Source organism: Macrosteles quadrilineatus, unplaced genomic scaffold, assembly GCF_028750875.1.
Source record: "Macrosteles quadrilineatus isolate MER2022 unplaced genomic scaffold, UCM_ALF_1.0 Scaffold_3__2_contigs__length_128488019, whole genome shotgun sequence".
Lineage (NCBI taxonomy): Eukaryota > Metazoa > Arthropoda > Insecta > Hemiptera > Cicadellidae > Macrosteles > Macrosteles quadrilineatus.
Genome location: NW_026542596.1, coordinates 101,394,299 through 101,420,612, shown reverse-complemented (window position 1 = coordinate 101,420,612; position 26,314 = coordinate 101,394,299). Strand labels below are relative to the sequence as shown.

The window sequence follows — 26,314 nt, the reverse complement described above, 5'->3', positions numbered from 1 at the left end:
AGGTTTTGTTTTCGTGTTTAGTTATCTCGTTTAGTGGTCAATTTATAATTTAATACCCCCGCCGCAGCAAACCTGCAGACTAAGCGAATTTCCACTTGCCTGATTGGAATTACACTAAAATGTCTCCTTAAACATATCACATTTCCCTATTTAAATAGAATCAGTTCAACGATTACTTAGGTTTGCTGCAACAGGGGGGGTAAAAATTGTTTTTTGTAAAATGTTAATAGTTCAGTAAGAAATTAATGCGTTTTCCAAATTTGATCAAAATTTTGCTCGAGTTATCGTGCTAACGGACACATACACACATATAAATAAATATATGAATTTGAAAGGATGGTGTTTTTGCCCTCTAGGGACCTCAAAACAAAAAGTAAATCGGTCCCAGGTTCAGGCCTTACCTACCATGGTATTAGCTTACTCCCTATATGAGAAATTCGCTAATAATGGGTTATAAGTGTCAAAATATATGAGATTGACGTACTTTTGATTATACGCGATGGTATACAGTATACACAATTTTAACTATTAAAGATTTCATCCTTTGACAAATATATCTGTTAACGACCATTTTTGCAAAGGTTGAATACAAAAATGCAGTAGGTTATGGATTATAAACAAAGTATGATGATAAAAACTAAAGATAGTTTATTGCTAATTGCTAGTTGCTAAGGTTCAAGAAACATTTTACACTAAGACCACTAACCAAACCATCTCAACACTTTACTTGTTTAAATACATATAATTGACTCAAGTTCAACCACTAACATATCATATTTGTTCTGGAATCTAGAATTTGTTTAGCCAATGAAGGTGGAGGCTGACGTTAGCTGAGGTCAAAGTTGACCTCTGAGTCACAATCTCTACAAACCAGTTTACAAACCGATGGCAATCTCTGGCTATTAGCCGTATTGGGAAGTAATTTACATAATTTGTTTGCTTAGCAGACAATATGATGGCTCTGGGATAAAATCGACAAGGAACTACGTGTGGCGTGAGGAGAATTCTGTAGTCCTGAGTGTTGAGTGTGAATGAAAGATTAGCCAAATCATCGATCGGGGATATTTTTATAATATTGAGGTTACTTTGGCGTGGGGATATAGAATACATTCATATCCCCAGTATACATCACTATTCTATACACATACAGGGTGATTGGTACTCAATGTGACAAAATTGTTTTTTTGTAAGTGCAAAGTAAATACAAGAGGTTTCAAGGCTAAAAATTAGCTTCCCACAGAATTATTTTAAGTTATTCCAAAATAACCATGTTTTTAAACTTAATAAAGCAATTTCTCAATTACCTGTGAATGAATTTGAGTAGATAATATAATTTTCGTGTTCTAAATAATTTTTTGAAAAATAATAATACAACATGACGGAGGATCAGTAGTAAAAAACTCCATTGTAAATAGATTCAAAAATAAAAATTAAAGTGTTAGGGTGATAAAAAAAAAATTAAACATTGGATATTGCATTTTACTACAGCCTGTATACAAGAAGGTAGCCAAATATGCTAAAACCTGTGCCAATTTATAAGCTTTCCAACAATTTGCTACACTATTGAGGTTTAGACATGCTTTTGCTTGTTTTAGTGGTTCGAATGCCAGAAAAGAGGGAACTTTTTATTGTTTTTACTGTACAAACTAAAACAAAAGTTTTGCTGAATACATGCCGACTTTCTATGTTTTAAATGTTAAAGACACCATGTCGCCTCAATAAAGAAGGATTTTCATTTCATTTCATGTTTTGTAGTCTTCAAACCACTAAAGCGTACATAAGCAGACCTAAAGCTCAATAGTGTAGCGTGTGGTTGGAAAACTTATAAAATTGCGCAGTTTTTAACATATTTCGCCACCTTCTTGTATACAGGGTGTAGAAAAATGCAATAGACCAATATTTTTGTTAAATTTTTATCAAATACCTTAATTTTTATCTTTAAATCTATTTACAATGTAGTTTTTAATATTGATCCTCCATAATTTTCTATTTTTATTATTCAAAATATAATGTAGAACACGAAAATGACATTATCTACTCAAATCCTTTTACAGGTAATTGAGAAATTGCTGTATTAAGCTTAAAAACATTTATTTTTGCTAAACTTAAAATAATTCTTTGGGAAGCCAATTTTTAGACTTGGAACCTATAATCATCACACTTCATTTTCTTTGTACTTGCACCAAAAAACATTTGTCACACTGAGTACCATTCACCCTGTATATACTGCACAGTATAAATATGTATACATTTCGTAACCACGGTGTATGCGGCTGGTCTACTGGTTAATATTATTGACCATAAATAACTGATTAAACATTGAACATTCTGGTCTAGAGGCTCGAGTTTGGCAATTTGCTATGCGATAATTCGCTGGCTTGCATTTCCCAACTATTAATTACAAAATATAGGTCTTCTAGTCGAGTTCAACTATCTCGCACTGTAGATACCTTGTTAAAAAAGAATCTGTTATTTTATTTAACTAAAGTCCAAGGTGATTATATGTTTTAAAACAAAGGAAACTTCATGACAAATATAATCTCCTCATTAATACGAAGACAGATCACGTCATGGTCGATTATGAACGATATCGACCACAACCATCGACCCATCGATCATTCGCAACAATCGTATCGACAACCTCCATCGAAGGCCGGTTTATATTTAATCACCCGCTTCTCAATGCTTTAAATTATTTCTACTTAGCCTGACTTATCGGTTTTAAATGAGAGCGATTTGAAAGTCCATTAGAAGTAAATTATAGGCTCTCCTGCGCTTGTAAGACTAGTTTTATCATCTTTGGGTTGGCTTTTTGTTTTCACCAGGGATTATTTTGATCTAGTGCAATTAATTGACTTGTATTACGCAGTGTTGAGGTTCGTTTGTAACAGAGCTAAATGTTTGAGACGTTTGTTTTTAATTTGGAAATTTGACAAATCCTATACAAGGCGAAGAAAATTGAATCTTAATAAGGAGTTGAATATGCTGAATGTTGTTACATCACAGTAATTTAATTCGAATACTCTAATGAACATAGTTTTCCGAATCGAAATTCAAAAAAGAAATACAAGGAGATAATTTAAATTCAAGATACACCAATGCATATTTAGTTAACATAAAATAAGATTCCTGAATATTTTAATTTATAAAAACTGCTGAAAGCACTTAAACTCTGGATTGGATTATGATTATAAACAGGTAAAACAATAAACAATTGAACTGGAATTTTGTTAATGAAATGTTTTAATTTTTGTATGCTAAGTAAATTATGTAAATAAATACTAATATTAACTTTTAATATTTTGTTTAATTTACGCTTTAATATAAGTAATACACGAATTGCAACATTTCAAATCATTACCCCATTTTGGACGTTTAAAAAACAAATAATAATAGTTATGGTACATGAATAAAAATGAAAAACAACGAAACTCAAAATTGTACTTTTTAATTTTATTTGTATATCAGTACTACATTACAAGCATAGTGCCCAATTACAATAAATCATTACGGTTTACACATACAATTACATTGATTTGTAATATTTTAAAATTCTAATATTCTGGCACAGGAAACATTTGATTCATAAACATTTTAACAAAAATCCCCCCCCCCCCCCCCAAAAAAAAACAACCAAACCAGTAAGATACCCTACACAAATAGAAAGTAAGTACAAAGTTAATCAGAGAAATAGTTACCAAAACAGTCCACACACTCATACATTAACAAACTCATTCCAAGATGGCGTCTGTCCACGTACGTTCACCAGGCACCCTGCTGCAATTGATTTTTTTTTATTCGCAAGTGGGTGGCAGAGGTGGTCTAGGGGGGAGGTAGGGGTGATGTTAGGGGGGAGGGGGGTTTCTTGACCCCCGCGATGCTGTTCGCCTTAGGGTAGGTCAAGAAAGGCGCCCTCAGATTTATTTGTTTGTTTTCTTCTTATCAGAACATCCAGTTCGCTATGGCGGTTATCTCGACTGGAAACTCCATAAATTTCACGATCATCCGACGATTTTATTCTTCAAACAGGTCTTTGAACTAACAAAGTTGGGATAGTCTTTTGAAAGATCAAAATAGATTTTACAATTAGGTTAAATCCATTATTTGACTAGTTTAATCGATAGTATTGCGTAATAATATAATATACCGGGTGTACACAAAAGAAGTAAACAACTTTGTTTTAAAATTATAGCGAAGTTTTACTAACTTATAAAGACTAACATACACCATTAGAAAGAGAAAAACCTCAAGTTTTTTCCTATATACTACAAGTGTTCAATATGTGAACCTCGGCTTGCTTTGCAGACATCTATTCTAAAATCAAATTCTGACCAAACCTTTTGAAGAGTGGCTTCATTAACACTTTGTACTGCAGCAGTAATGCGATTCCTGAGCTCCAAAAGAGTCAACGGCAAAGGAGGAACAAAAACTCTGTCTTTCACATAACCCCAAAAAAAAAAATCACACGGGGTTAAGTCCGGGCTTCGTGGAGGCCAACGTAAGAGGTGTAAGTTGTCGTCAGCAGCACGGCCAATCCAGCGCTGCGGTAGACTCTCGTCAAGGTAGTCTCTTACATCGTGCAGCCAGTGTGGCGGTGCACCATCTTGCACCCAAACAAAGTCTTCACTGTCTTCCTCGAGTTGAGGCATCAACCATTCACTCAGCATGTCTAAGTAAGCATTTCCTCTGACGGTTGCTTCTTGAAAGAAAAATGGACCATACACCTTCTTCTTTGATACAGCACAAAATACGTTCAGCTTAGGTGAGTCTCTCTCATGTTCAACAGACTCTCGAGGATTTTCGGTCCCCCAAATTCTTACATTGTGTCTGTTTACTTTACCACTTATGTGGAACGTTGATTCGTCGCCAAAAATGAGTCTTTCATAGAAACCATCTTCTTCCTGCAGTTCCTGCAGATCACTACAAAACTCAAAGCGTTTCACTTTGTCGCCATCGTTCAGACTTTGCAACAACTGCAGTTTGTACGGAAACATCTTCAGACGTTTTCTCAAAACCTTCCAAATCGTGGAATGCGGCATTTGAAGCTCCATACTCATCTTCCGCGTTGATTTCCTCGGAGTGTGTACAACAGTTGCACGGACTAACTCAACCTGAGCATCAGACGTCGCTGGTCTTCCAGAGCTCTTTCCTTTTCTTATGCAACCCGTGGCCTTGAATTTCCGATGCCAATCGTAGATTGATTTCCTATTTGGAGGGTCTCTATGATATCGTGTCCGAAAACGACGCTGAACAGTGGTAGCAGATCGAGTTCTTTCAAACTCCAGGACACAAAACGACTTTTCTGTAAGAGTATTGACCATTTTCAACGAAATCACTAAACGACTACTTTTGCCACATTGTTGGCATTGTTGACAACAGTCAGCTGTGTGGAACAAAACTTGAGGTGTTTTCCAACACATTGATACCAACCACAGCGATGTCGAACACGTAGTTTTTGTTATATTAACGTACAAAGTTGTTTACTTCTTTTGTGTACACCCGGTATTTATTACAATCTTGTGAGTTATGCTAAAATATTCTCCAAACACGTCTTAGAACAAACAAAGTTGGGATAGTGTTTAGAAACATCAAATTATAACGATCAGTATCTATCCAGACGGAATTTTCCCAATTTAATTTACATCATTGTGTAATAGTATGTATTTACAGCAAACTTGTGAAAAAATCTAAATTGCATACGGATTGAAAGTTGTATATGTACAGTATTTTAGACGTACAATTTTTCTAAGAAATAATTTTCGTGGTGTTTACTTTCGTTTACTAATCTTACTTGTGGATTATAAGTAAAAAAAAAAACTAAAAAAACACGTATTTTATAGACTAGTTGTTGTGCATATATTATCACACGATCAACTTCGGCACTTGCTAATATTAATTTTGTTTGCTTATGTTACAGGTAATGTACATATCTAACAAAAATGGCGTCGGTAAGTACACAGCAGATTAGTAATATTGCCAACCAACGGGTCTTGTATTAAAATAGCTTAACATAGAAATTTTGCATGCAATAGATGATTTAAAAGAAAATAAAGCTGTTGCAAACAAACTTCTTAAACAGGGCAGCAAAATATTATTTAAAAGGTTATTGAAATAATTTGGAAATTGTTGTTTGACAAATTGTTCCACGAAATAAAGCGATGCACCTGAATTACCGTATGTCTTACATTGCATAATATAAATTAAGTTTAAAAACTCACGTTCTTTAAAACAGGTACTTATGACTTCTCTATTTAAAACACATTCTTTATATTTGAGTAAAAATCCCTTAAGTATAATAAATCTCTCTAAAAGCTAAATATTAGTTGAGAGTGAAACAGAATAACTAAATAAATTAATCTCGTGGAGTGTTATGTGTCAAAAGCTAAACACCTTTGACAAACAAAAGTAAACACAGCCGGTCCTAATATCTATTCTCCGGACGCCCGGGTGTTCCTATGACGCCACCGTCGTAGTAAGCGTAGCCATGAATGAACTCATGAATGGACGGGTTGAGGGGGTGGTTTACGTCACGTGGAACGCGGGGGGAAACGGAGCTGCTTATAAAAAACAGCGCAGGAATTTTTTTATCGATCTATTTTTTCCTACCGGCGTCTACCGCGTAGTGAGATCTGCCGGGCGGTTCGCGAACTAACCACCTTCCACGCCGGACGCGATAAAAAATCTTGAGTTTTCGTAGTTTTTCTTGAGTGGTGTGTGCGCCTGTGCGTGTGTGTGTGTGTGTGACGGCATGCGTAGAAGCCGGGTCACGTGCTTATGGCGCTAACCATAATACCTCAGGTAAGTCTGAGCTTGCATCGTGTAATGTGCAATGTGCAATAAGATGCTACTGTGCTGTTAATTACTGGGCATTGTGCAATTAGCGTGTTACACTGTACAAGGTGTTGGGTGGGATTAATGAGGTATGGTAATTGTATGGGTGGATGAGACACTTGTAAGGGGTGTGTATACAATACAATGTGTTACATAAATAGTTGAGGTATAGAATGTATCGCAATTGTATTGCCTATCTACTTCATCAGGTCCGAGGCATCATTCTCATTAGTCTGTTGCTGATCAGGGCCACTGTTTTCGAATGAGAATTACATTTAATTGTTTTTATTTGAGTTTACAACGAGTAAGTTAGCTGGATTTTGTTACTAAACTTAATTATTTGGAGGCGAATATGCATTTTTCAGTATTAGGGGTGTCCCATTTGAAGTAATTAGCTGAATTATTATGGTATAATTTTTTCATTTAACAACATCAAATGAAGCCTGAAGGTTTGAGTTGTTAAATCATTAGAATATTAGCAATATCACATAACTAATATAAATAAGTTCTAAAGCCCTGTAAATGTAAACATTGAGATATTTTATTAATAGACTTCCCATGAATGTAATGGAAATGTTTTGAATAGACAAACAAGTAAACCTAGTGTCTAAAAACCAAAAAGTGAAATCTTCAATCCTTAGGCTAGGGTTCAATTCCTACCTTTCTGTAATCCCTATTCTCTATGATAATATTGAAACCTAGCAGTCATAGAATGGCATAAATGTTACGAAGTACAGTAATTAATGTTTCAATGAAATGCGTTTAGGAAAGCTACAAAAAGAGGAAAATGTCTGTAATTGCTTCATAACCTATAATAGAAACCTTAGTGACGTCATCATTCTCGTCACCAGAGCCGCTAATGGTACAAAGTTGCAGACGATTAATTAGACCAATTAAGGAGTAAAAACTTATCAGATCAGACTAACGAAGAGTGAGCAAAGAAAGGATAAGGCGAACAAGATTGTCCACTTTTTCGGAATTGTCCGTAAAACCAGTATTTAAAATCTGTTGTTCCTGAAAACCTTGTACTGATTTAGAATCCTTGAAGGTTTATGGTATCAGGTAGGTGTTTATTTGTATGTAGGAATATTTAGGCCAAGTACCACATTTCAGTTTGCTTCAGTTAGATGATCAACTATTGAAATCTACCGTCTACCTAGTGATGATTATTTCATTGGCAATACATTTGTGTCTTCTGGCGCACCAACTCTGGAGTTAGTAGTAAGAGTTTCAAGACCTTCCTAAGATAAAAGTATCTTTATTGTACTTTTCGGACATGCAATTTTACTCTGGACTCATCGGAATCGGAACCATATTTTGTTTGACTTTTCCTTTCAGATCTGTACTTTTTGAACTTCACTTTGCCAACTTAAAACATCCATAACTCCAATTTCCAGCCCTGAACCAGCTTGAACCTTCTTTTCTGTAATTTCAGGGGATGTACCTGAACTTGTCTGTACTGTGCCCTCTGGGTTTGCACTTACAGTATTACCTATCTTTCGGGTCTGTGTTTTCCGGCTTGTGTCCGGGTTTGTACTCAGGTCAGTATTTTCCACGTTTGCCTCTTCTAGATCTGTACTTTTAAAGTCAGTGTCTTCCGGATTTGTAATTAACAGCCGTGCACATATCAAACACTCACTTTTCGCTTTGTCAAGCATTTCCTTCACGATTTTCCTACATCACTCTGCGGAGCGGGCGGCCGAGGTGGCGGAGGCCCTCTGGATTATCCCGGGACAAAAAGAGTTCCGGTGCCTCCGACATTGAGTCCCAAGGACTGGACACAATGCCGTGATATGGTGATGCGAGGAGTGAGCTGGCACGTCCCCATTGTCAGGCCGACACGCATGACCGACGCTCATCGGGGACTTACTAAATAATGGAAATACCTCAAAAACCCGCGAGCCTCGGCTAAACAGGTGCTACGGTTATATAACCGGGGGCTACCGGTGGGATGCAGCGCGCATCGCGAACGTCACACGATGGACAACGGAAGGTGCAATCGCAATATTATGTATCTTTGAGGCAAACGTTAATTTAAAGGTTCTTCCACGCTGAAGTACTTTTAGACCATTCTTTTTATCGTTTATATTACCTGAATTACCTCCATCGACGTCCATGACCAGCTCTTGCTGATTAGAGTCAAACTATATACAATTAACAATATATACATATTTACAAATTTACATTTTGCAGTTTAGGTGGCAGGTTTGACGCATATTTCAAAAAATTCGTCCAGAGAGAACATGTTACAGTTGTAAATAAAGTTAGGAAGCACTGGGATACATAATTTGCTAAATTAAGTGATGCATTTTACTAATTGAGATGAGGCACACCCATCGATGTATCTAGGGAGTGATTGGGTATACAGAAGTATGAGCGTAAAATGGAGCGAGACACCCTGTGTAGTTTTGTTACTGACAATGATCAGTTTATTCTTTTGCCAGGACCATTCGTACATAGTCAAATGACCAAGAACAGACAGTTTCGAACCATCAAAGTATTTCTTACTTTTCTCTGTATGAAACCAGCAATTGGCTTGGAATGCTTATGCATCCTGTCGTTGTGCGAGTAAGCCTATATCTGAAGGACCCGGGTTCAAATCCTGCCAATCGCCGATGGCTTGTCTCGCCATGATCCATTATTCTTATTTTTTTGTGATACCGAGTAAAACATACCAGAAAACTAACTTACTGAGTCGAACAAATCGTAGATTATTTACAACACCCTAACCAATAAAAGTTCAACTAAATAACTGAATCTCATATTAAAAAATTATGAACACTTTTGCTTATCACCAGAGCTACAACGTAACCAGGTGTTGTGAATGACGGACTATGCTCGTATGTGTGGTGAAGTGGTGAACAATGCGTTTCACACAAGCAAGATTGACAACAATCCAAGCTCTAAGCGATTCTCTTCGCCTCGTTAAGTTTGTTCACCGCGATGACTTTTGTTCAAACACTTGTTACTTTACATCTGTCACCGAAACATTGACACATTGCAACTACAAATATCTACATTGTAGCTTTAACAAATTATATAACATCAATAATTGTCTTACAACTATATAGTTATGCTGTTTATATTTTGGATATTAATGTCATAAAATCGGATTGAAATAACATGTAAATAAACCATTTATGTTCACAATAAGCTAATTTTTCTTACACAATTGACAGCAAGAACGCGATTTCATATGTTTACTATAATGGTTTATATTTTCACAAAAGATTTATTATTTTAGTTTGCAATATGTGTTTTTCAATTTTTGTAAAAAAAAACGTCTAGGTTTTTATTGGATGGACTAAAAAATTCAAAAATTCATAAGATTACACATAGTCGTAGTATTTATGATTTGGGTAAACTGGTAGTTTGTTCGCAGGCTTTCATAAAAGATGGTCTTATTTGAGTGTTCATATTTTATAATTTTGACCACTGCTTCACTGTTATACAACATAGCATAGGATAAATGAACTGCACGTTGTGATCCTGATACAGATGATGAAGGTCTACAGCACTGCCCAGTGAGTCTTCATATCTGAACTTTAAGATGCCCAGGGTTTGTGAAACCTGTGGCCCTCTCGACGGATAAAGAATCATGGAGAAGTGCTTAGAAACTTGCTATGCTAACTTGTAATTTGTAATGCTGCTTGGTATGCTATAACATAACAAATTATAGTACTCGCTATAGCAAAAAAAAAAAACAGCATTAACCTCGTAAATATTTCTCTTGTTAATTGATTCTAGTAGAGCTTTGTACAATTTCTCAAATTGATTTAATTCAATAACTTTAGCATTATGATGGTTTCGAGTAAAGGGCATATATACCTTCCTCAGTATTTTAGACAGTAATGTGTTTTGTCCATCCTATTACTTATTTTTTTGTTTCTTGTTGTTTTGCTTTCTTGTACAGTCAAATCTCTTCTGTTCTTTGACACTCTGTTATCTTTCGCGATAACATTGCATTTTAATTCTGCGGCTATTGGTAAATAAAAATACTAAAGTATTAAAATAACATGTTCTACTCCAGTCGTCATTTCAACAGAACTTGATAAAGAGGGTAAAAAACGACGCGCAGCGAGATAGAAAACCGAAAGAAAAATACATTTTCTAGAATAAACACTGGAGCAGGCCACCTTTGTTTTTCTTCTTTCGCGGGAGGGAAAATGGAAGAAAAACAGCGTTTGTTAAGCCTGCAGTCGAGCAAATCCATAATCATGTTGGTTTAATTGAAATTGACAAAAAGTGTTTATCCATGAAGGAGATCCACGTAAAATTGGCACTGAACAAAGTTCATTGTTGCCCAGCTGTCGTTCACATAAAATTGCTTCATTGATTTACCCCTTGTGATATTGAGGTTGATTATAAATTTCAATTACAGAAATTTGTGTACCTAAAAGGCTTTTTATCTTTAAATTTATGCTTTTAACAATTTTAAGAAATGCCGTGTCATACTCATGAAAAGACTACAAACAAATGTTGTCAGAAACAATTAACATAGTACCTTTGTTGATTTTATTTATCTTAAAATGTAACAAAGACCACTAAATAATCCATAAACCATGTGTATTTCTTCCATGTATCGTATTATAATTCTGTTGCCTTTGTTCATAGTGTTCTGAAGATGGGAACATTTTGCTTTGTAAATCACATTTGTAAACTTACCAACGGCAACGATGACTTGAATGTAATATGGTGCAGATAGCAATTTGGAAGTGTATTAGATAAATTTCATCAAAACATAATAGTTTTACTATGTGTTATAATCCATATTTTCTAGCCCCTGAGCTGGTTCTATAACTAAATTGAAAATTTACCTTTGTCATCCAGCTCCTGATTTATTCAACTTGTTACGGCCGTTTCAGCATCACTGTGCCATCGTCGTAAAATAATACGACTGTTCAGCCAAAAGGCGTCGTTAAAACACAAAAACATATACACGAAACACACACATATTTGTCAAAACGGGGTTTTGAAAACAGGCCTGTTTACTATGTGACTTAAAAGTAATAGTAATCAACAATTAACAATCAATAAAGGGACTAGAAAAGAAATATTGTAATACATAAAGAACTAACAAATAATACAATGTTATATTTTATATATTTATTAACCTATTAGCTTCTCTCTTCTCCAAAAACAAACGGATTTTAGCTAAGCAAAAAAAATTGTCTTAACAAAAAAATATTAATAAAATAACAGAAAAACCTGATGGTAGTAATGATTAACAGATAAACTTCAACATTAAAAGAATAAATAACTCAGTGAACTGTTGAATTCCAATTAGCTCATTTCAATGTAATAACAATATAGTATAATTTTAATTGTTTAACCTAAAACTAACTGACTAAAATCTCCATTAAAAGCTGCTGCATTCAATACTTGTTTCATAGGGGTCAGGTGCTGTACATTTTGGACAAACAACATAGGACAAAAACAAAATATACTTACCATTGTTAAAGTTTTAAAGGCATATAAATAGACCATATAAAATGAGTAATGAATAATCAACTAGCAAAGATACGGCACTAATTTTAACCCTATAATTGTCTGCTCCATCCGCTTGTTTTATTTTCCGCTGCAGTGAACATTTTTCCGCCTTTTTAACAATGTAAATTGTAATTCTCTCTTGTGTCAAATACGTTTATCACAGATCAAATGAAATTTCACCGGTAAAAGGCTAATTCAACTAATCCGCCCTAAACTAATCAGTTTTTACATGCTCTCCTGATTGGGTGATCGCAAATATTCATTTACAAAAGATCTGAGTACGTTGCATAAAAATAGCAGTTATTTAGTTGTTATAGTTTTGCTGAAAAGATTGTGTAGTCCCTCTAGTATTCAATAAAGAATATTTATAAGTACAATGTAATATTCTTGATCAAATAATTGATGTTCATTTGTTTATTTATATTTAAATCGTCATATATAAATAAATGCATTGTATTCAAAACTGTGTCATATAAAATGAACTTATACACTACTTTACAATACAACAATTTTATATGTGTTTGTGTGGTAATCATTTTCACAAATCCAAATTGAGAGACCTTCGTATGAAGGTTTTTATTTAGGCGTACTACAAATATTATATAATTGCATTGACTAAAAAGTACACATTAATTTGGAATAAAACATTGTAACCAAAAACCAAGTGTATAACATAACATGTCAATATTCTCTGGGTATAGTTTCTTAACTGGGCTATGCTAATATCGATTGAAACTATCGAATTGAAAATATTGATTAATAATCGATATTTTAAAATATATCTATTATAAAATTTAACTATCATAACCTAACCTAACCAACCAAACTTGCTGATGGTGAAAAAATTGCATGAAAGTTTACTAATCGAATCGATAGTTTCAATCGATATTAGCATAGCCCAGTTAAGAAACTGTACCCCATTCTCTTTCCAGTACGTTTCATATGTACTAATGTTGGATTCATAATCTAAAATTTTCGATTCAGATTGTTTCCGTTAGAAAAAGTAGTTGCATCCTTGGATAGACTTTTTTGTGATCGTAAATTTTGAATAAAATATGGACACACAATCTAGATTGTGCCTAGAAAAGGTAAATTTTCCCGTTCAGTTAGCAAATATGTCCTCTCTAGTATACAGCATAATCCAAAAATTACCTTTTGTGTTTTTACAGGACCTAGTAGCTTTCAGAGTAAAGATTCGTATGATCTCTTGTCAAAGTCAAAATGTATCAAAGAGTCAGAATAAAAATTAAACGTCAATTTGGACTGTATGGAGCTATCATACAGGGTGTTTCCAAATTGTCTGGACATATTTTGTGGACATGTTCCTTGGGATACAAACATAAAATGCCATATAAGTATGGGTCTAAAATGCCTAGATTTAGAAGGAAATTTTTTAAAAAGGAACATTTTAATTCCACTGTACGGAAAAAAACTTTAGGTCGCTCGTGTCGTGTTCAACGCATGTCCTTGCATCGACGATGAATTCTCCAGAAAGCAACTACTTCCACTATCCAGCTCTATTGCCTTTCTCACAATCATCCGCAGCTGCCATACCAAGCCTCAGTCATCACTGGTGTAAAGTATCCCAGTATCCGAGGGCTGTCAAGTCTGGATAACACATCAACGCCTGGACCAGTGTATGCCGGAGCCGGTTCTCGCTTGATTGTTATCAGCATAATTTGTTTGAAAGGTGTGAAATATGGAAGATTGAATGGTGCGACAGCTGCGTTGTCTGGTTGGATGAGGAAATGCAATAAAGATAACTCTGGAGATTCCAACAGGTGTTTGGGTGTAGTTACACTTTATTTTTATTGATGGTGAAAAATTATAGCTTGCATTTGAATGGAGGTTTTTTTATACAAATTCTTGTCAACTCAGAAATAAATGTATAAAGTTACAGCTTGAAGAATATGATTGGTTCCCACCAGGCTTAGTACCGTGGATTTCGCTCTGTTTAGGGACGACCTTTTCGATTCATTTGAACTATTACTTCATTAGCTTCCATTGCTAAATTGGCATTATTGCATTGCCTGAATATTCTGTAACTATTCGACTTAGCAGCTAGCTGAGGAAGCTATTCGATAACCTATGAAATGCAAGACAAAAGGATTAACCGTTGCAACTTTGTTCTAAGCCGGATACCATAAAACTGTGGAACCATGTAACATATTTGATTGAATTAACTAACATATATTTGAGACAAAGGAATTTATGGTTGACAATAAAACTGGTCCGAGCGAATGGTTTATTGATTGTACAAGTTGGGAATACCGTCGCGACGGGCCATCAAACCTAACTGGGTCATTTCTGTTTGGAGGGGTGCAGTTTACGGGGTTGTCACTGTGTTTTGTATAAAAGTACAACTTTTGATATTTGAATGCGTATTAAAATCCCTATTGAACGCTATCCAGTTTTGAGCTAATGTTGTTATTGTTTACATAGTGTCAAAATTGTGAACAATCAAGTTTAGCAAATATCTTATTGTACATGGGTACTTTCTTTTGACTGTTGATCACTGATCGAATTGCATAAAATGTTTAGTGATATGTAGAATTATTGATAAAATTGTTACTACTGTGGTCGTTGAACTCAATTCAAGTTAAATCGGAATCACTTATAATTCTTACAGATTAGGTAGTATTATTGACATACCAAAACTCCACCATGTTGCATTTTTTCTCACAAACCTCTTGCCTTGTTTGACAAATTAACAACATAAACATATTTATTTACTGTAAAATAATAATATAATCTGGTAAACAATCAGCAATTTCCAAAATGTAGGTCTAACAAATATAAACACCATGCATCACGTCCAGTGTTATACCTTATGCAGTACCTTGCATTGCACCATGTAAATAAGTGTGTCATTTCATCCCCACTCGCGGATCTTACTTCACTTTGTGACTTATTTTTTTATCTGCCGGCGACGTCTTGGCGCCGTTTTTCCACCCTCCCGCCAAAACTTACAGATTCCCCGTCCAGACCGTCGGAAACCCCCCTCCTCAAGTCGTTGTCTTTTATTAAAAATGCTATCCACTTCTGTCAGCTTGTCCGATTTCACCTCCAATTCAAGATTTTTTACGGCGTTAAATATGAAGATGTCTTGTTTAATGAAATTAACAAATATATTTCATATGGATAATCGAGGTTAAAATATAATAATTAACTGGAAATCTCGTAATTTGTTACTTGTAATAACAATTAGTGATTCTCGTAATTAATTATTTACTTAACTAGTAAAGATTATAAATTAATATTTGCAATGGTTATACACTTCCTATTTAAATTTGGCTATAAGGAGTTTTTTATACAACAGATTTTTCAACGACTGATATATTATTTATGGTTTTATAATATCTATCAAACACTTCTAATTATACTTTCCAAATATATTTTACTCAGAAATATGTAAACAAAAAATTACTCAGAAAGACGTGATTTCAAAACGACATATTTTTAGGGATATTTTACTTTAAAAAATACTATCTGTAGCAAAATCATTCTTATTGCAAGTATTTTATTTTTTAACTTTTACGTAAGTATGAATTCAAAATTACTTTACTTATATGGAAGTTTATCATTGTAACAAGTTAAATCTAACACTCCTGTTACTTTAGAAATCTGTCTCCACTTTAAGGACAAGTGACGAGTAAAAACGGATTTAAAAACGGGCGAACAAATTTTACTTTGTAACAGCAACGGTACCACCGATTACCCTTCCCGGATAATTTAGCGAGCAGTGAACAAATTCATTTATTATTGCATCACGCAGTACCATATTGGACTCATGGGATTCCAGTTTAATGCGGGTACATGCAGCGATATTGAGATTATTATGTAGCGACAATCATGAATAATGTTTTTTACGCCCGCTTGTAAAGTTTTTTATAGGAAACTACACTGTATTTTTAGTTCTATTTAAATTGTTAATTCTAATTAGATAACAATATTGTAACTCGTCCATTGTTTTTAATTTACTATTTTTCATCTTTACGAAAAAAATCCACTTCGATAGCACACAATGAGTATTTATGCAACAGTTCGCCTAGGTATTAATCCTACTTTAGCCGGTTTTTGTATGGATTTTATCGTTAACCCTTTTCAATACTAATGTAATTTTTGCGTAGTATTCGACGAAAGAAATTATAAAAAAAAACTGAAATTCGTGGTTCAAAAAAAATTTTTTTGTGTAATGGGAAGGCAAAAACTTTTTTATTTTAACACAATTAACCTCATCTTGTTCTAACTTGTATCTACCACGACCCATTTCAAAACTTCTACGAAAGTAGCATTCATTGCACAATCGGGCGATTATTGTTCCTCTTCCTGGGTTCTGGGTTCCCACAGGGTTAACTGATTTGAATAGAAGGTAAGTATCAAATGACGTAAATTACCCGGAAGTTTGTCTTGACAAAGGATGCTGCGGTGAGCCAAAACCAAATTGGGGTAGCGAATTTAACCCCCCCCCCCCCCAACAGCCGAAATTCTAATGTAGACCCGCCTACAAACACCTATTGTGCCAATTATTGTATTAGGTTATTAGGTAGCATCCCGAGTGTAGTATATAATTTCAACCTCATGTAAAAAAGTTGGACGAAAGACCCCGTTTAATATTTATTTTAAAACGATTTTTCGCTTTTAAGTTAACCTAGTAAACTTTGTTAGTTTTTAGTTTAGGTTAACTCTGTGTACAAACCTGATTCAAGTGTTAATTTAAATACAGTTATTTATAGCATGGAAATAATAACAATTAGGCTAATTTTAATTTATGGACTTTAGCAAAATGGTTTAAAATAACTTTTTTGTGAATTTGTGAAATCTTTGAAATTATTGCTTGCTATCCTAGTACAATTTACAGGAGTCCTTGTACAATTTACAGTCCTTGGACAGAATTTTTAGTTGTCGATTGGATTTTGCTGGGTTGGTTTTTAACTCCTTTCAATATAAATAATACATTTATTGTTTGCAAAGAAACATCTGCACATTTCAAACTTTGCTAGCTAAGAAAGTAAGTCTTTTATCCAAATAAACTTACACTCTTGTTTAAGTGTTAATGTTTACAACGCTTCTACAGAAGAACCAAGCAAAATCCAATCATTTTGATTGAAATTGTTATCATTGCTCTGTACCTCCGTAATCAACTAGTATAGACTAGCAAGAGTAAAATAATACTAGCCTTATTTTTACATAATATTCAATGAAACTTTGTGAGAAAGCAAACTGCTAACAATTATATTGAAATAAATACATTTTGTTAATCCGAAAGTGGCATAAAATGGTATTTGTAGACGTAAAAATAACTATAATGTATAATATAGAAGTTAGGATAGTTCTTGGGTTAAAACTGTTGTTTAATTTGTGTTTATAACTTGAATTTATTTATCTTTGACAAATTTACAGACTAAAAAGCATTTTTAATCTTACATAACAATAGAAATTTGATAATATACGAAAACCAAGATTTAATTACTATATACATTACGTAATGAATTTTAGGGCTTTAGTTTAGCTGAAGGTATAACAATTGTAATGATATTTTGATATTTATGGTATTGGTAATATCATAGTTTAGGTTGGCTAGTATGTTATCAATGTTAGGAAATCCCGTACAAGAAAGAGAAGAGCCAGTTATGCCAAACAAAGTTTCACACTTCTCACAAAGGCACTACACTTTAATCAACGATCTTTCACAGTCTTTTAGCCACTTGTCTTTGAACTTGTAGAATAACTTCAAGTAATCATAGCTGTAAAATAAATATGATTTTGGGAGGGCATTTCACAAATTATTCTTAAACAATGATGCACTTATCTTTTTACTTAAAATAAAAATAATTGCTCAAACAAACTACTATAAGCATACTTGTATTTACCAAACAGATAATAATTGTGGTTTAGTTCAAGTTAATATTATGTTAAAATGTAGGACGGTTTTTATTGGTTACTCTACTGTTTAAAGTATGTAGAATCTATATAATTAATACGCTACATGAAACTTTGTCGGTTGAACTCCTCCGCCATTTCTTAACAGATTTTATCCATTGACGTCTCATTGGAAAGAGCGTGTCACGTAGATTTGCAAACTGGCCTTACATTTTTGAAAAAGTCCCTTGGGCTCTGCCCCAGTGGCTTTGAAAGTTCCCATGTAATCCTTATGGAGAACATAATTGTTTACATTTTGATCAGCTGTATAATTTAATTGCTGTTATTTTTCAATTCAATGAAACGCATTGAGTACATTTATTTACTATTTGAGTTTGTGTAAACATAACCCCCAAGACGGATCGTGTTAGTATGGTTGTATCTTAAAGTTGTGTATTTATCGTTGTTTTGTGTCGCTATGAAGGATCGTGTTAGTATGATTGTAACTTAAATTTGTGCATTTATTGTTGTTTTGTGTAGCTATAATTTGTTTATTTGTTGTTTTTTTCTTTTAAATGCCTCCGACGTGACGACAACGAAACATAGACAGGAGGCGTAATCGTGATAACAACCGCAGCTACAGAACAGTGGCGCGTAATAGGCTTAACTCATCACAGTCAGCACCTGACCCTGGACAATCTCAACTATTAGGTTACAAATGCGCCCTAACACTACCCCAAAACGACTTTTCGTTCTCAATTGGCCCTCTATCAATGACCTGTGTTGCCTGTACAGCGAGGCATTTTGAGAAGGAGAAAACCGGCAGGAATGCTTTAGGTTTATCAATAATGCCACAAAAATGGTCTGAGCTACACACCGGTAATCTTGAGTTGACTATTTTAAATTAATGGTAAGTATGACTGTTATTCGTTTTAAAATAACTCCTGTAATACTTTGAAATTGCTCGAATTCGAGCAACATGTACACTAGTATAGATTAAAACACAAAGTGTAAAATGATGTTCCAAAGAGTTTTCTCCGTAATGTTTATATAGAGCTATTTTCTTGGAGGACGAAAAGTTGTATTTAGTTTCCATTGTTAAAATTGACAAATAATAGTGATGTTATGAAAACTCAGTTGTTTATAAACAAATTTTACTAACTTTAAAATAGTTAACCAACTTCCCAGCTGTCAGTCAAACTTCATAACCAATCAAAGGCACTAGCTAACCTAATGTGTGTTTACATCATACCAGGAAGTAAACACACAAGTTTATAAGCGTGAGTAGATTAATCTTGATCGTCCAATGAAGTTCCGTCATTCGAAGAATTATAATATCGAATTGGAATAGATAAGGGAGGTATGGAGCCACCCCCCGATAAATTCAATATCTGAGAGCCAGGGGCGGCGTACTCGCAAGGAGCAATACCCCCCCACCCCCTCTTATACCATATTGCCTCCCCCCGCTGCATTTCTTTCTTTTTGTCTCCTGTATGTTCATGTGAGGTTTTTTGCCAGTTTTCCAGCGTCTGTCGTGCGGGTGGGACGCTTTTCGCGTTTTCCTCAGATTTCCTTGAGTCGGAGTTGAATTGGATACATTTCCTAGGTTCTGAGTGCTACCCGTGTTTTATTTTTGGGGTTTGTTTACTTGTATTGAAGTTTTGTTTAATTTTGTATTTTTATAATTCGAGTTTTTAAAATTTGATTTTTTCTTGACTCGGAAAGTTATGTTGCATTTTTCCCCGATCTTCGTGTGAAGCTTTGGTTTTAAACTTAATACAGATTCTATTTTATACACTGTAATATTAATTTGCAACGGTTATCCAATTTTTGCGTCGATGTTTTAGTCGAAATGTATAAAAGAGAAGATATGGGCGATACAAAACACGTGACCGGGAATCCCAAAAGACATTTTAGTTTAGCAACAGGGTAAATCAAATCACCGTTAAACTAAAATGAATTCTATAAAGTAGTACATTTTGTACTCCTTGCTATCTACGGTAATACATGTAGTGTTTAAAAAATATACAATCATGTCCAGTGATGTGAAACAAGTGGCAGATGATAGCGTGGACTCCTCTTCTTCTGCTTCGATGACAGGAAACAATAACAACAACAAGAGTAAGAACAACAATAACAACAACGTGTTGAAGATGGGCCCGCTGTTCCTTACACAATCAGCTGAGCTGTACTACAAGCAACTGATAGCAGCAAACGTAGCGGCGTTGACCAAACCGCGCCTAGCGGCCACTGTCAGAACTACCTTGAATAGGACGTTAGATCAGGTAATTGCCATTTAGTTTTGGGGGATTGTAAATATTTTGGAGTAATCAATTCATATGGTCATTTAGATATGAGAAAAACAAATTAAAATGTCATTTTGGTGCTTTAAATAGTTCAGAAAATTTTAAGTTGGTTAACAACGTTATTGAATGTTATCGGTTAGGCCCCTAATCATAAACAAGATGAGAAAACCTAGGCAAATCTATGAATTGAGAACTATTGTTTCTAAAGTGGTTATATCAACGAGAACGACGATAAGAACTCGATTGATGATGTTCGGGGATAATTTTGTAATGTGTTGTAATATTTGGGAGAAAATAACCTTGTTTAACAACGAAATGGTTAAGAAATAAAAAACACATCACACCATCAACGACAAAGGAAAATAATGTTAATGTCGTCATATTTTGACTTCCAGGAAATAATATTTTACCAGGAAATAAGCTTATTGTAATCATCGCTCAACATACTGTAAATGTATTGATGTTGCCTTGTTTTGGAATTACTCCATCCAGTAATTGAACACGATGATTTTAACAATGAATTTAATAGAGTATTTTTAAAATTATTAAAACACTCTCGAATTTTTCTCACAAGCATAGTGTAATTTTCATAACCTAACTGTTAAGAAACGTAAACTTAATTATAACTAAACTATTTCATACCATTAAGTAATTAAATCCAACACCTCAAGTACCAATTATTCTAAGATGTCACTTATTTCCTCGTGCATTATCTCAATCTGTCATTGAGATTGGACCGGTCCAAGTCGACATTTCCTGAATCAGCTGATCGCCCAAACAGCTGATCTCGTTGCCAACTGTCCTAAATCTCGCAGCCCACTCGCAATCAGACCAACAACGTTTTAAAAGGCTTTAATCCCGATCTCACGGCCATTGTTTATCTCGCCTTGTTAACACCTTGCCCAGATGTAAGTAGAGCGTCGCCGAACAGCTGATCGTAAGTCTCGTCACCTAATTAGGCTGGTTTATGACGTTTGTGTGGACGAAGGCGACCGGATTATTTTGACTTTCCACGAGAGCTTAACAGTGGCAGAAATTAATTGGCTGAGGATTTATTTGTATGTCATAATTAAATATAGAAAATTTATTTTAATACAGTAGGCTATTTACATATGAAATTAGTTTGGATTTAGTTAGAATGTACATGCATACATCAACATGCATTGCTAAATATTTGGACTACAAAGGATTGATAAAGACTTGGATTTTTAGGAAGATAATTTAAGATGTCCTCTTTCTATTATAAAATTGTTTTCAAACTCTCATGAACAGTTTTGTCAAACAAAAGTAATATATATATATATATATATATATATATATATATATATATATATATATATATGCCAACAGGAAAAAACCCAAATTACAAGTGTTTTTTATTTATTTTTTTATTTTCATAACATTAAATATTAAAAGACGTTTTAGTATTTTTTTTTATTCATCAAATAACTAAAGATAAATTTGGTTTTTGCATAAAATTGCTCTTTTTTGTGCGGATGAACCAGACTGTAAATTTTATCAATTTAGTGTCAGTGTTACCATAGACAAAAAGAATTATAGACCGTCAGCCGTGCTGCGGTTACAATGGGTTCTGGCGCACACGGCTGGGAGCGCCATGTAGCTACGGCGTACGTGCTACGTAACTACACGGCGCTCCCAGCGGTGTGTGCCAGAACCTTTGGTAACCATGGTAACCTAAGCACGGTTTACAGCCTATGGTGTTACCCCCCGCCCAGCAGTGCGTGGATGGGCGGCACTACACAGGCATGATGGCTACTCCACCCCCGTCACGCTACTATGACGTTAGCGTCACGGTCTGCGTCCCTCGGACATGCGTGACGTCCATACCACACTTACACTTACATTTACAATCTGGTGTATGTGAAGGGGTAACAACACCCAACGCCATCATCTTGTAAAAGCCAACCTGTGGCAAAACAATTTAGTTTTAAGCCAGGAAATCGATTTATTGAATATCGATATAATAAAAGAATTATTTTTATCATTGACATAATCCACACTTACTTCCATGTGCTCAAACGAAAATACAGTAATGTAGTTCTAGGTACACATCCAAACTTAGAATGAACTCTACAGGGTGAATAAAAAGTCAAGACCCCCCCCTCTAATATTTTTCCAAGTAAATATACAGAGATATCCTTTTGGTGGTCGTGCAAGCTTAGCAGGAAGTTTCATTTTATGATTTTGAAATGTTTGAGTGTCCCCCCAAAAGGGGGGATTTGGGGGGTAACTCAAATATTTTAAATGTAAACCCCCTTCAAGTGACACCTCATTTTGAAGTGTTTACAAAAACTTAGAGAATGGTGAAAACTAGAGGTCGCTATCTCTTCTCTATCCAAAATGGTAGCCTGTCAAATGTTGTAGAAAATCAATGGTTAAATTGGTTCGTAATGGTAATATTGGCTACCGTTTTGGATAGAGAAAAGATAGCGAACTCTGGTTTTCACCATTCTTTAAGTTTTTGTAACCTCTTTAAAATGAGGTGTCACTTGATGGGGTTTTACATTGAAAAGTTTTTATTTGCCCCCCAAATCCCCCCTTTTGGAGGGACACTCAAAAATTTTAAACGTAAACCCCCATTTTTTTATACTTTGTTTTGAAGTGTTTACAAAATCTTAAATAATGGTGAAAACTAAAGGTCGCTATCTCTTTTCTAACCAAAATGGTAGCCAATATTACTATTACGAACCAATTTTTCCATTGATTTTCTACAACATTTGACGGGCTACCATTTTAGATAGAAAAGAGATAGCGACCTCTAGTTTTCACCATTCTTTAAGTTTTTGTAAGCACTTCAAAATGAGGTGTCACTTAAAGGGGGTTTACATTTAAAATATTTGAGTTACCCCCCAAATCCCCCCCTTTTGGGGGGACACTCAAAAATTTCAAAATCATAAAATGAAACTTCCTGCTAAGTTTGCACGACCACCAAAAGGTTATCTCTGTATATTTAATGGGAAAAATATTAAAGGGGGGGGGTCTTGACTTTTTATTCACCCTGTATATTGTTTATGTTAGCCTACAGTAGTTTTCCGCGTTGAATTCAACATGATTACATACATCCTCCTTCAATATTGTAAGGTTTTTTGAATTCATTTTACAGTATTTCAGTTTCAGCTTATCATCTATGTTAAATTTTTAATTGACTCATTATATTACTGAGGTTGAATTAACTAACTATCTTTGTTCTTTATGAAGGTATATCTCCAATTTAGAGAAAGTTCTTCTAGCTTAGGGACCCAATTTATTTATTATTTCTGATCTATACAGCGATGGTTACATTTAACAATAAACTACACCTATCGGTTTAACCATAAAAATTTCATACACCCTAAGTGGGAATATGACATTTTTATGGCTAAAACCTAATAATGCGACCAGATGCTGACCTTTAAAAGTAAGTTTTAATCAAGTTTTTTAAGACTTTGGATAAAGGATATTAAAAAATATGTTATTAAAATTGAGAGAGATGAAAATCGATGGGTGCGGGAAGGAGCCGCGGAGATGCCAATATAAATACGTGGAGCAATGGTTTATAGTCAATAACGGCCCGGGGCAGACATAAAATGCTCCATTACGCCGTGATCCGTCCTTCCTCTAAACTTCAACATCCAGTCTCCAACATTCACAGTTTTACAGAAAGATTCACCTCTGACAAAATACCTTATTGTAACCCCATATCATATGATGGTGTTGATTTTTGTGTTTAAAAGACTTTATTTAGCAATATTTAGTTTGTACATAAAATACTACTTGATCTCTAATAGTAGAGTTTGTAATTATTAGAGTAAAAAATGTAAGGGTTAAATAGCTTAAGTTAATGTCTAGGTAGCTATAAGGATATACACTAAGGAAAATAGAAATTTCAGTTACACGCATTTTAATATTTAACATTTTAACAATAACATTTTAATACATTTCAAAAATGTTATTGGCAGTAACTTTGTTCCAAGTTTGGTAGGTCTATCTGTATCAGTTTTTGAAATGTTAAACTGTTCTGGGACAATTTTGCCACCCTGTATAAGATGCTATAGTAATGGGGTTTGTATACAATTTCAGCTGTATGAATCATCCCGGACGTAACCTTTCTTTTTGACAAAAATTAAAAATAAACAAACATAAACATTTAACTGTGAAAATTAAAAAATAAATAAATCCGGGTGGAAAATACTAACCAAATTATTTCTGATGATTTCATATCCTATAATATTATTTCGCAATTACTAGTCTGTTGATGTAGTTTAACATTTTTCCGTTGCGGTTTGCTATTTGCTATGTCTAGAGAAACCTGTTAATTATAAACTTGGCAGCACGGCGAGACGAATTCCTCCTCTAGAAAGCTAGACTATATTAATGGACTGTCCGTCTTCTTAAATGTATTTAGTCCAACAGAAACATTCAGTTTAGTAGGCAAGTTATGTTTTACACATTACAGCGTTTAATCAAATGCGCCACCGTATTATTTATGTGTAATTAGTGCGTTATTTGTAATTAGATAAATTATTCTGAGTTGATTTGGAAAGTACATACATTTTGATGACAATATCTTGAACATGTAACAAATTTGACAATTTTATGAAATTTATCGTAGGGATTAGTTTAAATCATGCAAAGACAATCATAGATACAAAAAACAACGGAACAATACAAACAAATATGATAAGTATTTCACTTTACTGCATAGCAACCAATTAGAATCCATTATAACACCTCTATTCAAGCTAATTCACGATTATAGACAAGCAATATAGACAATAAGACAAACAACACATAAAACTACAGTTAAACATATCACACAATAGTACATCAATGCGTGAGAGGTAATAGAGCCATTATTGTTATGGCGCATGTATACAACCGCGCATGCGCCGTACTCGGGCATAAATCGTGCGCAGGCGCAGTAAGTGAACGTTTCTATTAGCCACTAGATGTCGCAGCCGGCCTTTATCTACTGGCTGTACAAGCGCGTAGGTCTTGCTACTAATTAGATAGCCGTTGCTGCCTCGACTGCAGCTTCAAATTTATAGCTTGAATGTTACAATGTTGCTTTGCCTGTTTATCCGTTAGCTGTATGATATGAGTAGTTTTAAAACGTGTTATTTTTCATCTAAAGTCGATGATTACGAACCGGGCCAATCTTTGCCACTACTCCATCTAATCCTAGAGCATCTGTTGAAATACAGTTTACTGTTTCATTTTCAAAGAATGTTAGAATAGGCTATGCCAATCGTTAGCATCTTTGAACATCTTTTGCATCCTTTCTCCATATAATTTTCTCTACCTTTCTGAAAGCCTGTTCCTCACGTTCTTGGCGATCATTAGACCCTTTCCAGACCCTTCTTGAGAATTACGATATGTTGTTCAGTTTGTGTCTTTTATTGTGTGTAGCATTAAGGACAATCGATGGGTTTTACATGGAATGTTTAGGTCAGTTTTTCGCTAATATACACATTTAATTTTTTTTTAATTTATCACGATAATAAACAAAATGCTTGTTTAGTTGGGGGTTGAATTTCCTCCAGAATAAGCTGAGTGTAGGCCAATTACCTTTATAATGTTCCTAAAAATTGCAATACAACTCAACACAAACTACGGTGTCACATGATGATTCCTCAATCCCTGGAAGAAATGTCCTGATTCCGAAACTAATTCCCATCTCAAATCCAGATAGTACAGTTTCCATAACTTTCGCAACCCGTTAATGGACAACTGGTCGAACCCCGGAAAAGGATTTAAGATAAAAAGCAGTCTTATGTCACTTTGTAAAAATGAATCTCAAGTCTAGATCGTCCGAGCCAATTAAT

The 26,314-nt window shown here is 34.5% G+C and overlaps 1 protein-coding gene across 1 annotated transcript in view; it reads left to right on the top strand.

Annotated features, from left to right (window-relative positions):
* Nucleotides 1-20,035: 20,035 nt before the first annotated feature.
* The window catches only part of LOC128989415 (uncharacterized), a 123,265-nt gene continuing 116,986 nt past the window's right edge, over nucleotides 20,036-26,314 (top strand). The window contains exon 1 of the mRNA XM_054411306.1: nucleotides 20,036-20,468. Within this exon, the coding sequence (XP_054267281.1) occupies nucleotides 20,217-20,468 (252 nt within the window). The 5' untranslated portion in view covers nucleotides 20,036-20,216. The remainder of the gene's footprint in view (nucleotides 20,469-26,314) is intronic.